This window comes from Rattus norvegicus, chromosome 7, assembly GCF_036323735.1.
Source record: "Rattus norvegicus strain BN/NHsdMcwi chromosome 7, GRCr8, whole genome shotgun sequence".
NCBI classification, from domain to species: domain Eukaryota; kingdom Metazoa; phylum Chordata; class Mammalia; order Rodentia; family Muridae; genus Rattus; species Rattus norvegicus.
In genome coordinates, this window is record NC_086025.1 from 115,290,500 (window position 1) to 115,306,290 (window position 15,791).

A 15,791-nucleotide genomic window follows, 5' to 3' on the forward strand; every position below is an offset into this window, starting at 1 on the left:
GTCTTCTCACAAGAGTTCTATAGGGAGGATCGTCATGGCAAGGGGAGAGGATGTGCAGGATCTGTAAATTATTCTTTTTTAAAGATCTATTTGTTTGTTTTTCGTAAATACATTGTCTTCAGACACACCAGAAGAGGGCATCGGATCCCGATACAGATGGTTGTGAGCCACCATGTGGTTGTGGGAATTGAACTCAGGGCCTCTGGAAGAGCAGTTGGTGCTCTTAACCACTGAGCTATCTCTCTAGCCCAGCTCTGTAAATTATAAGAACAGGGGTTTGATTGAGATTTGGGAACAGGGAGGGGACAGGCTGGGAGCCCTTGAGGATGGGCTGTAAGTTGACACCTAAACAGATAACAGGAGGAAGGAATTCCAGACCGATTGGCAAAGGCCTTGGTGGTGGAACATGGCTGTAATTCTAGTACCTGAGAGGTGCGGATCAAGAGTTCAAAATCCTTCCCTGCTTGACAGTCAGTTTGAGACCAGCATGGACCTTATGACCCCTTGACCCTGTCTCACCCTGGTTGGATGGATGGATGGGTGGATGGATAGATAGATAGATGGACAGACGGACGGCCCCTTCTCACCTACCCTCCCTCTAAACAAACAAACAAACACAATGAATGAGTGTTGAGTATAAAATGGCCCAAAGACAGGAAGAAACTAAACTTATACAATGAAAAGGGGTCTGCAAACTTGAGTCCTGTGGGAAAACAGAAGACAAGACAGGCAGGCAAAGGCCATCCTAGAGTCATGGGTAGACCCTGCCTTAGTCTTAGTTTTCTGCTGCCCTAACAGGACATTAGAGATGAGGGAAATTATATATTCTAGGCAAGCACTCTACCACTGAGCCAAATCCCCAACCCCGAAATTATATATTCTAGAAGTTCATTTTGTCTCTATTCTGAAGGATGGTTCTGGCAGGAACCTTTGTGCTGTCATAGGTGGGAGGGCAAGCAAATGTGGGTGAGTCAGGAATACCAGGCAGGCCTTAACTCCTTTTTATGAAGCCACTCCACAGTCACAGTGTTAACTTGCATTCCTGAGGGCAAAGTCTCTTAAAGTTCTTAATTCTTACTACTGCCATGGCTTACTTTCAACCTGAATATCAGAGACATGAAGATTTAGAAAGGGATTGATATTGTCAGTTCCGCATGTGTTTATAATCTCTAGCCCACAGACAAGTAGTGATCTGTCTAGAATCACAGAGCCAGAGAAAGTTCCAGACTGTTTCAGTGTCATTTGTGGAATACCCACCCTCTCACAAACATACAAATGCACCCACCCTACTGCCCTGTGTCCCAGTTTCACAAGTAACTGATTTGTAAAAGACAAGGCCAATATGTTAATTATTAATAAGGAAGGGGTCTCTCTGGTCACACAGCTTGCCTGTCATTCTTTCACCTAGAGAACTAAGTGGACTCTCAGATGGATGAACTCGGATGGATGAACTGGCTGATTGGAGTTTAAATGAAATTGGTTTCAGGTTTTTTATCAAGTGTGGACCTCCTTTTCAACACTAGAGTCCACCATGGTGCTTGCTGCTCCCCTTGTCACTGGTCTGTCTCATGTGTCCATGGTCGTGTTTCATTATATAAAGTTGCTCTTCAAATGCAGGCTGAATGGGAATATTAGATCCCGTCCTTCTCAGATCAGTGGTGCAGCCAGGTAGGCCCTGTAAAACCACCTTACCCAGTAACTGCGCACCTACTGTGTGCTCACAGGTGCTCACGGGTGGAATCTGACACCCTTTGCAGAGGCAACAGCTTGGATTCTGTCAGGATTCTCCTGGTCTGTAGATGGACAGGCCTCACTGGAGCCTCTGGTTTTCCATCTCTAAAGTCGATTTGACAGCAGTCTTGTCCCCACTTCCTAAGGGGGTTGTAGGTTATGGGTCTGTTTACCACACTATTATTTGCAGTCAATAAGTGTTAGCTGACAGTCTAGACAGTGAAGAAACTAAACTAAGATGTCCTCTTAGTCCCCTTGTTTCCCTTTGATAGTCCTGGTCACCCTGTGTACCTTTGTAGACATGGCATATCCCTTTGTTATTGGCCCCCACTAGAGACTTGAGTGCCCCACAAGCCATTGGCAGTTATCCTGCCATATTACTTCTACAAGGAAACTGAGGCACAGAGCAAGGCAGAAACTTGTTCCCAAATTACCTTTCTGGCCAGGTGTCATAGAAGTGGAGCAGTTTACTCCCCTGTCTTTCTCCCTGGGCCCGCCAGCTGAAACCGCAGGCCAGTGGCCAAGCCCACTGGAATTATTTTTAGAAGCCCTGTAAGAGAAGACATGTCTTCACAGTACAGCATGTCATTGCCTTGGGAGAGGGAGTGCAGAGTGTAACGTCATCCCAGATCAAACTAATGCTCTGGTTATTGATTTGTTTTAATAGGACATAAACCAGGAAGTATATAATTTCCTGGCAACTGCCGGTGCCAAGTATGGTGTGGGCTTCTGGAGGCCTGGATCTGGAATCATTCACCAGGTAATGCACAGCTAAGCTTGCCTTTATAAGGGTCCCAAGCACAGATTGCACTCTGGTAATGGGACAGCATGTTCCAGACCTGCTGGTGACTTGAGGCTTGGGAGAGCTGAGCAAGAGTGCTGGTGGCCATGTTATCCTGGGTACTGGGGTTAGAGGTATACAATGGCAGTTTACAATGCTTGAGAACATGCTTGGAGGAAGGGATAGAAGTTGGATTCATACTTGTAGTCCTTTATATGGCATTGGGGAATATTGGGTGTACTGCTGAGCTACATACATTAACATGTTCTTGTGTGTATCATTTGTCTAAGTGTTAAGCCCAGTTGTGCAGGTAGCTGATCTAAGGGATGCAAAGCCCTATTGTGACTTCCACAGGCACCAGGTATTCATGAGGTGTGCAGACACACATGGGAACAGAATGTTCATATACATAAGTAAATCTAAAAGTATTTTTAAAATAAAAAACAATTATAATTTTTTGTGATGCTGGGGTATTGAATGCACAGCAAGCACTGTGCCAGTTGAGCTGTTTCCCATGATACATATAAAGATTATCAAGATATTGACTCACTAGTACTTACCATGACCTTGTGAAGTAAGAGGTTTTAGTATAACATACTTTGGAAATGAGGAAAGTAAGGCAGAGCTTAATGCCCTCACCCAGTGAGAGCCTCCTGGAGAGTTGTGCACTAGGGATGTGGGCCTGAGGGAGTGCCCTGCTCCACCGTGGTGTTCTCTCCGCCATGATGTTCTGCCACCTGTAGCAACAGGGAGCACTGCTTAGTTGTTTTCCAGTGGAACTCTGCAGGATGGAGGTACTGAAAGTCCAACGCAAATGGTGTTTAATTCAGGAGATAATTTGGTTCATAAAGCCATGTGTGGTCGGCACACTGTAAACCCAGCATTCACGAGGCTGTAGCAAGAGGTTGTTGTGAGCTTGAGGGCATCCTGGGCTACAAAGCTGAATTCTAAAGAGCCTGACCCACAATGTGAAACCCTTTCTCAGAAAAATAAAAGTCAGCCAGGCAGGATGGCACACACCTTTCATCCCAATATTGGAGGGGGCAGGGGCTGGTAGATCTTTGTGAGTTTAAGGCCAGAGTGGACTACAGGTTAAGGCCTTGACTCAAAAAACAAAAAAACAAAATTGTTGCCTGTGTGTATTTGAGGGAGGTACTGCTTTCTGTCCATAAAGGGAGTTGTTGAGAACCAGCCTGGTCCATGTCTATTAGCCATCCATCCTGTATGTGTGGGATCTCTTCTGCGATTCCAAGGTGACTTCTCCCTACATCCACCCCAGGCCTTGATACCTGCTTCCTAATAGAGGAGCTGAGTCAGGCTGACTGTGATTAGGCCCCTGGCTGTGCCCATCTCTGAGACCAGAGCTAAGAATGGATTACTGCATTGCCCTTTAGGACAGGTCTGCCAGGGTTGCATGTCACACAGTCTGTCAGGACCAGAGTGTGTGTCTGCAGTGGGGCATAAAGACAGATGGACCTACCCTTGGTTATTAGCCTTTGATATGGAGGGCACCCCAATCCAGGTATCCCCCATTCCGTTTAGGTCACAGGCCTAGGCCTCTTCAGCAGCTCTTAAGCCAAAGTGTGGAGCTGTGAGTGGTGGCTGAGCGTACCTGCCCTTTGCCACCGATTAAGCATTCAGCATGACTCTTAAAAACAATTCCAGGAACCATGTGTTTCAGTTGCTGTGCTATTGTTGTGAAGAGACACCATGACCAAGGCAACTGTTAGAACTGTTGATTGGGGCTGGCTCATGGCTTCAGAGGTTTAGTCCATTGTCATCATGGCAGGAAGCAGGGTAGCACGTAGGCGGATGCTGGAGCAGTAGCTAAGATCTACATTCTGGTCCCTAGACAGAGATCAAGACTCTGGGCTTGGCATGGGTTTTTGAAACCTCAAAGCCCACCCATCCCAGTGACACACTTCCTCCAACAAGACCACACCTCCTGGTCCCTTTCATCTTTTCAAATAGTGCCTCTTACTGGTGACTAGCGTTCCAGCCTGTGGGCCTATGGGGCCTGTTATTATTCAAACCACCACACCACGTGAGTCTCATGTGGCTTTACCTTTCTGTCCCTCGGTGTCAACTGTCAGCATCTTTCTTTCCGGGGAACCCCATTCCTTGTCCCTGTTGATCTGGCAGACCCTGCTCCTCTACAGCGTAGCTTTTTTTTTTTTTTTTTTTTTTTTTAAGATTTATTTATTTATTATATAGAAGTACACTGTAGCTGTCTTCAGACACACCAGAAGAGGGCATCAGATCTCTTTACAGATGGTTGTGAGCCACCATGTGGTTGCTGGGAATTGAACTCATGACCTCTGGAAGAGCAGTCGGGCGCTCTTAACCGCTGAGCCATCTCTCCAGCCCTACAGCATAGCTTTCTATTCTCCCTGTTTAATCTCTCGGTCTCCCACACCCTGTGCTCAGGCCCCAGGTGAGCTGCTGTGGGCCATTTTGAATTTTGTTCCCAGAATATGCTCAGTGCTTTTCCACTATGTCATGAGCCAGGTAGGCACAGGGATTGTGTCACTGAAGATAGGGCCAGGTGACTACAGAATTGGGCCTCAGTGTTTGTATGTGTTATGTATATAGATGGTTGAATTTCTAATGTGATGTTATAAATGTTAGTCCAACCTAAAATAAACTTTTCTGCTGGGTGTGTTGGTGCATGCCTATAATTTTAGCACTTAGGAGCTGAAGGAGGAGGTTCCCAAATTCAGGACCTTGTCTCATAACAAACAGACAAAATATACTTCTCAACCCTTAACCCATTTACCTAGCAGCATTCATAGATTGGTGAGGTCATTGTCACAGCTGTTTCATTGTGATGCTAGACACCACCAACACTAGACAATTTACACGAGGTTGAGAGTACTATAATCCTAGGTCTACATTAACCTCTCCTCCTGGATGGTAACAACATGTGTGGCTACACCATGCTGACCACCATGAAGTCTGTGTAACTCACCTTCATGAGTTAGTTCTCACCCTGTGGGTCTGTGGGGATCGATACTCCCACATCTTCGCTGAGGCAAATGAAAGGGAGGGAGATGAATAGTGGTGGTGGCTAGCCCTGTCTATCTAGATGCCACCTTGAGGAAGGTGTCAGCCCTTCCAGCCTTCTCCGTCTCCAGGTGGTGAAGGCCCGTCATGATATGCCAAGTCCATGGGTAGACAGGTGCCTCACTTCCTGTGGAGACAGGTTTCTGTGACAGTGTAGAGACCCTGCCCACATCCGGTGCTGATAGTTTGTAGAGCCTCTCACAGCTCTCCTCACCCTTGTTCTTCCTAGTGTCCAGGAGTGGGCTAATTTCACCAGGCAGATGAGCAGAACCCCCAGGTGAAGGATCTTCTTGCAAAATAATAAAATATTGCCTCTCCCAGCTGGATGACATGATGTCATTTAGTCATCACGGAGGCCTAGTGATATGGCAGCTGTTAGTATAGAAGACGAAGCTGAAGCCTCAAGAGGTTAAGTGTCTTGCTCAAGGCCTCACAAAAACTAGTGGGTGGGGGTAGGGGCTAAAAACTCAGGCACAAAGTGGGCTGGACACTTAGCCCAGAAGGACCTTCCCAAGAATCTAGCACCTTGGAGGGAGCTGAACCGTGGGTAGAACTGATGTGGGTTACTGCCCCTGCTTTCTTACCTGGTGTTCTAGAGAGCACTCATACCCAGGCCTTCACAGCTAGGAGGGGCCTTTGTAGAGGAGCCCTGCCAAACAGGCTGAGTGATGACTCCAGGGTATGAAGGCCTGGGAGGCAGGCTGTGCACTTCTTAGGTACTGGAGAGCTCCTGGCATCTCAGTGCTTACTTAAATACCCTGTGGGGACTAAAACCAGTTCCTGACAGAACTGTCTGTCCTGATGAGAAGCCTGGGAGAAGGACCACCCACCCACCCTGGCTGTTCATATCATAGGGCTGAGAATCTGTCAGGAGCTCTTTCCAGGCCCTTCACAGGACACATTCCTACATTCCAGTTTGTCCAGTTCTTACCACATCCTGAGGTTAAGATGACCTGAGTACTTTATTACTATAGATTGGGAGACTGAGGCACGGGGAGGCAGTTACAAACCAAGTCACACCGTAGAAACTATTAAAGCTGTTCATGAATCGGACCACCTGAACACACAGGTGTAGCCTAAATGAGGCTGCCCTACCCCATCCTTGAAGAACACCTGGGCATGGCTGGGTGGGCTGGTGTTAGTGGGGTCCTGTACATCCTTTTGTGGTTCCAACTTCAATTCTGTTCTGAAGACTTCTATGCTTAAGATCTTTGGTTATTTTTCAGATCATTCTAGAAAACTATGCATACCCTGGAGTTCTTCTGATTGGCACTGACTCCCACACCCCCAATGGGGGTGGCCTGGGAGGTATCTGCATTGGAGTAGGGGGTGCTGATGCTGTGGATGTCATGGCTGGGATCCCCTGGGAGCTGAAGTGTCCCAAGGTGAGGGGAAGGGAAAAACTTGCTCTAGCCCAGCTGGAAGGGAGGCTGGTGGGAGTACATAAGGAACTGTGGGTCCGGGATGGATGAACCAGGCTAGATTCTTTCTGTGAGGAATAGGGCTGAAGAAGAATACAAGGGAATGTCCGCTCCATCCGTGACTCCTCCCTGGAGCACGTCGTGCTGGGTAGTGCCTGTACTTGTCTAGCCCACTGTTGCAGGTGATTGGCGTGAAGCTGACGGGCACCCTCTCTGGTTGGACCTCACCCAAAGATGTGATCCTGAAAGTGGCCGGCATCCTCACAGTGAAAGGTGGCACAGGTGCCATTGTGGAATACCATGGACCTGGTGTCGACTCCATCTCCTGCACTGGTGAGGACGGGAGCCCCACAGTGTCCCTACCTCTGGGACAGCTCATGGACCCAAAACAGGAATCAAGTGGCCTTCCCTGAGGCTGTCCAAACAGTGTGGGCAGACATGAAGGCCAGGCTAGAAACAACCTGCTGATCTAATGGAACAACTGAAAACCATTGTAAAATCCCAGCACTAGGGAGGCAGAGGCAGGCAGATCTGAGTTCAGGCCAGCCTGGTCTACAGAGTGAGTTCCAGGGCAAGCAGGGCTACACCAAGAAACCCTGTCTCAAAAAAACCAAAAACCTTCTGAGTTTGAGCAGCCTTTATATCTGTACTTCCCAAGTAGCTAGTACTGCAGGCATATATATATTCTGTACCCAATTTATTTCATTCTTATTGTTCAAATTCCAAAAATTATTTACATAGTACCCTGGTGTGACTGAAACAGGGCAGAATTTCAGGCAGACAGACCGAGACCTAAATTGCTGCCAGCATTTATTTCTTTATGATGATCTAGAACCACTCTAAGCAGTGGCTGGCCATGTCCATGTTCAGTACACAGGGCTATCTCTTCTGCTAGGTAGGAAAGATAGACTTTGAGCTAGAATTCTGCTTATGAAGGCTGGCCATGGGCTGTGAGGGATGGGTGTCTGTTGCTAGGTGGCCTTGTAGGCCAGGAAGGAAGTGATGTAGCTCATTGTATGAAGAGCTATGTGCCCACCTGGCAGGCACTGGGGCCCCCTGCCTAGCTGCCTAGTAGCCTCATGCTTTGGGCTCTGTTTCTCCACAGGCATGGCAACAATTTGCAACATGGGTGCAGAAATTGGGGCCACTACATCAGTGTTCCCCTACAACCACAGGATGAAAAAGTACCTGAGCAAGACAGGCCGAGCAGGTGAGCTCACGGAGGGGGAGAGGGGGCAGGGTGAGCACACAGCCATGCTGATACCTGCCCTGAAGGCATGAGTACTTAGCCTGGTATCCCTGGGCTGTCTGCCTTGCAGAGGCCCAGAAGTCCCTGCAGGTAGATGACAAACCAGGTGTGTGTGGTGGCTCCTAATTATGTCTTTAGCCTCTGAAAGGGTCTGGCCCCCAAATCATCCCTGCTACAGGTTATCCATGTCAGTTTCACAGGAAAAGGCGGCTGAATTCCGGTCTTTTCTTGCCCAGTCCCTGGTGTCCCCTACAAGCTGTGGAAGTGACATGGGTCTCTTCTGGATAACTGCTCTCTGATTGATTCCCAGCTTCCCCCAGCAACTATCAAGCTTCTCGTAGGTTTCTTTGAAGCTCAGACAAGGAAATCAATGGCTAGAACCTGGTAAGGCAGGGGAGTGAAGGCGAATGGGTAGGTACTACAGGTTAGAGACCACGGGAAGCAGAGAGCCTCCTGAGTCCCATCTGGAGTACCTTTATCGCTTTTTATCCAGCGACTTCTTAAAAATTCTGCTCCTGGGGCTGAGGATTTAGCTCAGTGGTAGAGCGCTTACCTAGGAAGCGCAAGGCCCTGGGTTCGGTCCCCAGCTCCGAAAAAAAGAACCAAAAAAAAAAAAAAATTCTGCTCCTTACCAGTGAGTGGTGGTGCACACTTTCAGACCTAGCCCTGGGTAGGCAAAAGCAGGTAGATCTCTGAGTTCAAGGCCAACATGGTCTACAGAGTGAGTTCCAGGGCAGCCAGGGCTACACAGAGAAACTCAGTTTTTCTATTCTCACACACTGTGTGGTGGAGTGTGCTTGTAATCCCAGAACTTTTTCCATATCCTGTGTGTCTCTCATGTCTTCCCATTCTTAACTGACAGCCTCTTCAAGAGGCTTAGCTCCTGGTGGGCAGGGCAGCATTCTATGCTGTTGGATTTGTCCCTCTGTTGACTTAGTTACTGCCTGGAACCCGCTGTTTGGTAAGTGGCAGGTATCTGGCTCCAGTATACAAATAAACAAAGTCTTAAAACCAGTTTTTGTTTCATTCTCTTCTCTTGTGGATTCCAGACATTGCCAACCTAGCAGAAGAATTCAAGGATCACTTAGTGCCTGACCCTGGCTGCCAGTATGACCAAGTGATTGAAATTAACCTCAATGAGGTGAGGGAAGAAGTAGGGTTTGGGGGACTGCTGAGGGTGGGTTTTTTATTTTTTGGCACTGGTTGGGTGTGTGTGGGTGGTGAGGGGAGTTCCTACTGGCACACCCAGCAGGGGAGTTGGCCCTTGATTCCTAGGGCCTAAATCAGGCAGGAATGGGAGACAGACAGAAGGACCTGACGTTTAGCCATGGGGAAAAAAGCAAGTGTGACACGAGTGTCCATTTGCTGCTCTCCAACTTTAGTAAAGGCCAAGATCTTGCCCTGGGGGCTCCCTTTGCTTTGAGCTCTTAGGACAAGCTGAATGAGTTGACATCCTGATGCCTGCAGAACAGGTGTTCAGAGAACCATGAAAGAGCTTTAGAGCAACAGAAGCCAGGCTGGTCAGTGCCAGCCTTGGCTCTCTGGATCTGTGCCAGCTGACCCACCTCTATAGGCCTCACTTCAAATGTGCAACCAAAGGTGTGAGTGAAATGGGTTCATTCATGTAGTAACAGTCTGGTGTGAGGGTGTTTGGGGGCCAGGCACTCTGCTGGTCTGTCCCAACCCTTGGTAATACAGTTGAACACTATACAAGCACACCTGTGTCCCCAGCCCTCTTTTTTGTTGTTTGTTTTTGTTGTTGTTCTGAGACAGTCCTCTGTGTAGCCCTGGATGTTCTGGAGTTCGGGAATTCGATCTATAGGCCAGGCTGGCCTCAAACTCAGAGATGGGCCCAGCTGTCTCTTCTTTTTAAGAGATTCTTACTAAGTTACTCATGCTCTCCTTGAACTTTGTTACCTAACCCAGGCGGACCTTACCTTGCAGCCCTCCTACCTCAGCCTCTCAAGTAGCTGGAATTGACTCCTCGCCATCAGAGCTCCTTCAAGAGCAGAGTAGTTTCAGAGATGACGGACTTGTGAGGCAGATGGCTCAGATTGTTTCTGTGCCTCTGTCATCTCCTTCTTGTGACCTGAAGGAGGCCTATCACTCTAACCTTCAGTTCCTGTGTGCACCGTGTGGAGATGAGACAGTCTGATTAGGCTGGGGGGGACTCCCAAGTGCTGTGTGGAACCACAACCTATTGTCCACTTGTCTCTCTCTCTCTCATGACAAAGTTTGAGCCCTGAGGACAGAAGCTAGTTTCTTCTATACAAATAGGAGAATCTGTGAGGAAAGTCCATCCCCGTTCTACATCTTGTCTCACTATTCCTTGACCCTGTCTTTTCAGCTAAAGCCACATATCAATGGACCCTTTACCCCTGACTTGGCTCACCCAGTGGCAGATGTGGGCACTGTGGCAGAGAAGGAAGGGTGGCCTCTGGACATCAGAGTAGGTGAGTGCCTTCCACTGTATGGGTTAATAGGTATCTGAGGGCAGGCACTCTGCAGGAAGTCTCTGATTATTCAGAATACATCTTTATTATACCTCACAAGAAGAGTTTTAAAATACCTCTGACTCGGGTTGGGGATTTAGCTCAGTGGTAGAGCGCTTGCCTAGCAAGCGCAAGGCCCTGGGTTCGGTCCCCAGCTCCAAAAAAAAAAAAAAAAAAAAAAATACCTCTGACTCTGACTCTGACTCTGAACCAGAAACAGTCTTTGAGAACGTTACTGTGTCCCTGTAAACGTGAACATGCCCGTCTATGTAAATGGACTTTTTACATTTGCACACACCATATGCCATGCTGCTGTCTGCACAGGTCACACTGCTTCTGTAGCTCAGCCTGAGTGTCTGGAGCAGTCACAGGGCCTGGCGTGAACCGGGCTCTGCGACTTCATAGCTGCCTCCAAACACAGCGCGCAGAGGAGAAGCAGCTCCCTGTCCATCAGGACTCACACTGTCACACTGTCACTGACTCAACAGTGTCACTGTTGAGAAGAGGGGGACACTTAGTGTCGCCAGAGAGAACACAGCACGGTCTGCTACACTCAGGTTCTGGGTAAACAAAAGGAAATCATTTTCAGTATAAATATGCATGTGCCTCCTGCTAATACATGTTCTCAATTAATAATGGAAACTTCAAAAGGCAAGTCTGGTTCCCCAACCAGTCAGGAGTGATAGTTGAGTTTGCCCTTCTAAGAGTGAGAAGAGTTTTCTGTTGTGTCTACTAATTAGAAAGGAAGAGAAAAAAAAACAAAAACAAAAACCACTGGCTAGGCGTGGTGGTTTTTGTTGTTTGTGAGACGGGGTCTCCTTATGTAGCCCTGGCTGACCTAGAACTGCGTAAATACATCAGATTAGTCTCAAACTCACAGAGGTCCCCCTGCCTCTGTCTCCTGAGTTCTGAGATTAAAAGCTTGCCCAGCTGTGACAGCTTAAAAACGTTTTTTAAAGATCTTGCTCTGATTAAAAAACAGGGAGACAGCTGACAGGGTGATGCCTGCCTTTAATGCCACTTGGGAGGCAGAGGCAAGTTTGAGGCCAGCCTGGTCTACAGAGTGAGTTCCAGGACAGCCAGGGCTACTCAAAGAAACCCTACTCAATAAATAAATATTAAAAAAAAAAAAAAAATAGGGCTGGAGAGATGGCTCAGCAGTTAAGAGCACCCGACTGTTCTTCCAGAGGTCATGAGTTCAATTCCCAGCAACCACATGGTGGCTCACAACCATCTGTAAAGAGATCTGATGCCCTCTTCTGGTGTGTCTGAAGACAGCTACAGTGTACTTATATAAATGAATAAATCTTTAAAAAAAAAAAAAATAAACAGACACTATAAAAAAAAATTACCCTGTCAGCTTCCATTAAGCAATAATCATTGTGACTGTGTTAGTATTAGCCTTAAAGTAGGGTACATGTATAATCCCAGCATTCAGATGGGTGAGGCAGGAAGATCAGGTGTTCAAGGTCAACCTGTGCTACATGAAAAAGAGTAAAGCCTTTGGGGTTTTATGTGTACTTATGCATTTGAATAAAATGTGTGTGGAAATGGATACAGTGTGACCTAAGTTAGTATGTCACAGTACAGTATGTCATGGTTAGTGACTACAGATGACTGGGTTTATATGAGTAAATAAAGTAATCTTTATTCTGATATTTAGGTCACTTCCACCATGTCTATTAGATATAACCTCTGTGCCAGATCAGTTGGTGATCTCTTTGTCCCAGGTCAGATGGAGACTTCTGGTTACCATCTCCTGACCTTTGACCCTACCATATACCAGGTTTGATTGGCAGCTGCACCAATTCAAGCTACGAGGACATGGGACGATCAGCAGCTGTGGCCAAGCAGGCCCTGGCGCACGGACTCAAGTGCAAGTCTCAGTTCACCATCACCCCAGGCTCTGAGCAGATCCGAGCCACTATCGAGCGGGATGGCTATGTGAGTGTTCACTTGCCCGTCCCTACCTCCCTACCATGCCTGCTCACGTGTCTTCAGGATGGAGCAAGCTACAGCCTGTTGGGCTAAGGCAATGCAGGCACGGCCTCTGGTCCTCCAGGCTGCTGCCTTCCCTGTTGCCTTCAGCAGTGCCCCTGGCCCTGACAGTTTTCTGTCCTCTTTATCCTCTGTAGGCACAGATCCTAAGGGATGTGGGTGGAATCGTTTTGGCCAATGCCTGTGGCCCTTGCATCGGCCAGTGGGACAGGTAAGCAGTTCATCCTGAGAGGAGCCTCTAGCTCCTCGGTGTAAAAGTAAATAGTGGAGAGAAGACTCCAGCCTAAGGCTTCTGGTTTCAGCACTGCTATACATTAGCAGTCATTGTCAGCCATGGACACTCAGAAGAGCCCTACAGAAGCCCTGAGTGGCCAGAGGCAGAGCCCTGCCTGGCTAGGGGAAGCCTAGAAGGCTGCATCCTAGAGGGAAGCTGGTGGCTCTGAGGGAGCCTTTTGAGAGCAGACAGCTGCCTAAGTGAGGAGACTCAGGCCTCAGTCAGGCCTGTGCCTCTCTTCTTTATACTCAAGATGAGAGACCTGGTGACCCTGAGGTTGTGCCCTGTGTAGTGTGCTTGAGTCCCTTGGAGGACAAAGCATTTTCAGAGCCTTGCTGTTCCCCTCATCATGAACTAGGCATGTACCATAAGAAACCAAACTGGCTTCTGGATAGCCCGTGTGGCAAGGCCTCTCTAATCCTGTCCCTTTTGTCCTGGCAGGAAAGACATCAAGAAGGGGGAGAAGAATACAATCGTCACCTCCTACAACAGGAACTTCACAGGCCGTAATGATGCAAATCCTGAGACCCATGCCTTTGTCACATCCCCAGAGGTGAGGCTATCCTGACTGCCTTGGGGTCCTGTCCCTAGTGGGTCAGAGGAAAGGATGGGGAAATGGCTGCTTACATTGGCATCATAGGAAATCCCAGAGAGTGCAAAAGAACAAATTAGCTCCCCTATCAGTCCCTACCCATCAGTGAACAGTCCTAATTTGAGTTAGCTCCCCTATCAGTCCCTACCCATCAGTGAACAGTCCTAATTTGAGTTATCTGAGGGAAGCCAGGGGACACAGGCCTTGTCAGTCATCAAACATTACACTGACTTGGTGATTTCTGCTGGTCTCTCCTGAGGTACTTAGCACAGTGACTCGAGTATGGACTGTGGGATCTCACTCCCTGGGACAGGGCCTTGCTCGCCTAACTGCATGAGCTTGGTCACTTATCATCTTCCAGGGTCATGAGAGAGAGGTGTGAAGAAGTGCTCGCTTGGAGTTCTCTGATCCGATCTCATTTCCTGTTCCTTTTTGTGATTGACTGAGACCACAGGCATGTTTCCAGCTCTAGTTCCTAGTTCAGTAAACATGCACTTTTGTTATTACCGTGGACACTGAACCAGTGTACTTCGGTGAGAAGTAGTTCTCTACTCTTCCTTTGCTGGCAAGCAGAAGAGTTTGTGCACTCACGTATTTGTGTGCTGAGTCTCCTCTCATCTGACCCAAACACCTACAAGAAACAGGTAGTGCCACAGGAGCTGGCCTAGCCCAGGGCAGACGATGAGTTCAGGCCCTGGCAGCCATTTTAGAAACCTTGGGAGTGTGAGTACTCTGCAGGCCTGGTACTCACAGTCCCAGACATAGGCCTGCATCTCTGGCTTCAGATGAAGGGCCTGGAGAGAGGGAGATGGCTCATTTGGTGAAGTATTTACAGCACATATATGAGGATCCACATCTAAAATAAAACCAAAACCTTAGTGCTTGTTAGCCAGTCAGCCTAGCCAAACAGCAGAGCTCCAGGTTCAGCATGAGACCTGGAAGGTCAGCAAGATGAGTCAGTAGGCAAAAGTGTTTACCACAAATAACCTTAAAGAAGGTGTTCAGTACTTAGAACCCCTCATGTAGAGGTAGGAAGAGAAGATTAACTACACCAGTGTTTTCTGACGCAGCATGCACTTTGGTATGTATATGCACACACATGTATCACATGCACATTGGGGAAAAAAGAGGTGCCTTGGTTGATAGGCATAGATGGTTGGTGCTAACCAGCAAACTGGCGTCCTCCATTTCAGATTGTCACAGCCCTGGCCATTGCGGGAACCCTTAAGTTCAACCCAGAAACTGACTTCTTAACAGGCAAGGATGGCAAGAAGTTCAAGTTGGAGGCTCCAGATGCAGATGAGCTTCCCCGATCGGTGAGCAGATGCTGATATTTTTAATGGCTGGCCAACCACAGACCTGCCTTGGCCTAGCTGCCTGGGCTCATGTGAGGTGGGCTGACACTTACTGAGAAAGAATGAGGTTTGGGGCACAAAGAAGCACACAGTCTTCCAGGAATCCATGTGGGGACTAAGGATTCAGTGTCCAGTGTGTCTCCACCCCTTCTGTAGGACTTTGATCCAGGGCAGGACACATACCAGCACCCCCCTAAGGACAGCAGTGGCCAGCGGGTGGATGTGAGCCCTACCAGCCAGCGCCTGCAGCTCCTGGAACCTTTTGACAAATGGGATGGCAAAGACCTAGAGGACCTGCAAATCCTTATCAAGGTTGGCATTAGCATCCCGTCCCCAAGCACTGGGTGTGGCTGGGGAACCCTGGGAGCAGGGAGGGAGGAAGGCTTGTTTCCAGAAGGGAATGATCACTAGAGTTTGGTTCCCCTGCCACATGACCCTGGGCTGGGCACAGCCTGATCTAGCCAGCCCTAGTGTGAGCATGTCACGTGTGGCTCGGCTCTGGACTGACAACACACAGCACTCCTGTTATTGGGCCATCCCCATAGGGACTGATTGGGAGCTCGGCCTTTCTAGTGTGGTCAAGGGCCTCAGACCCGTGTCAGACAATAATTTATGGGCTTACTAAGCAGTGTTCAGGCATGCCTGTGACACAGCCAGTATTTAGCTCATGTGAGCTAGGACCCAGACATGACTCCTCACTTCTGTGTCTGGCTTGGAGTCGCTGATCTTCTACCCCAACAGTTTAGCTGACTAAGCAAACAGCTGCATCTGTCTTTCATATCTAGCCTGTCCCGTGAGTGTCCTGTCATGGAGACAGCATAGCTGGGGCTTTTGA

General features: G+C 48.4%; 1 protein-coding gene across 1 annotated transcript in view; it reads left to right on the forward strand.

Annotated features, from left to right (window-relative positions):
• Positions 1-15,791, forward strand: part of Aco2 (aconitase 2) — a 43,116-nt gene that overhangs the window by 24,684 nt on the left and 2,641 nt on the right. The window contains 11 exon segments of the mRNA NM_024398.2: positions 2,399-2,491; positions 6,802-6,960; positions 7,179-7,329; positions 8,102-8,206; positions 9,295-9,386; positions 10,593-10,698; positions 12,524-12,681; positions 12,873-12,946; positions 13,451-13,562; positions 14,795-14,917; positions 15,113-15,268. Coding sequence (NP_077374.2) covers positions 2,399-2,491; positions 6,802-6,960; positions 7,179-7,329; positions 8,102-8,206; positions 9,295-9,386; positions 10,593-10,698; positions 12,524-12,681; positions 12,873-12,946; positions 13,451-13,562; positions 14,795-14,917; positions 15,113-15,268 — 1,329 coding nt within the window.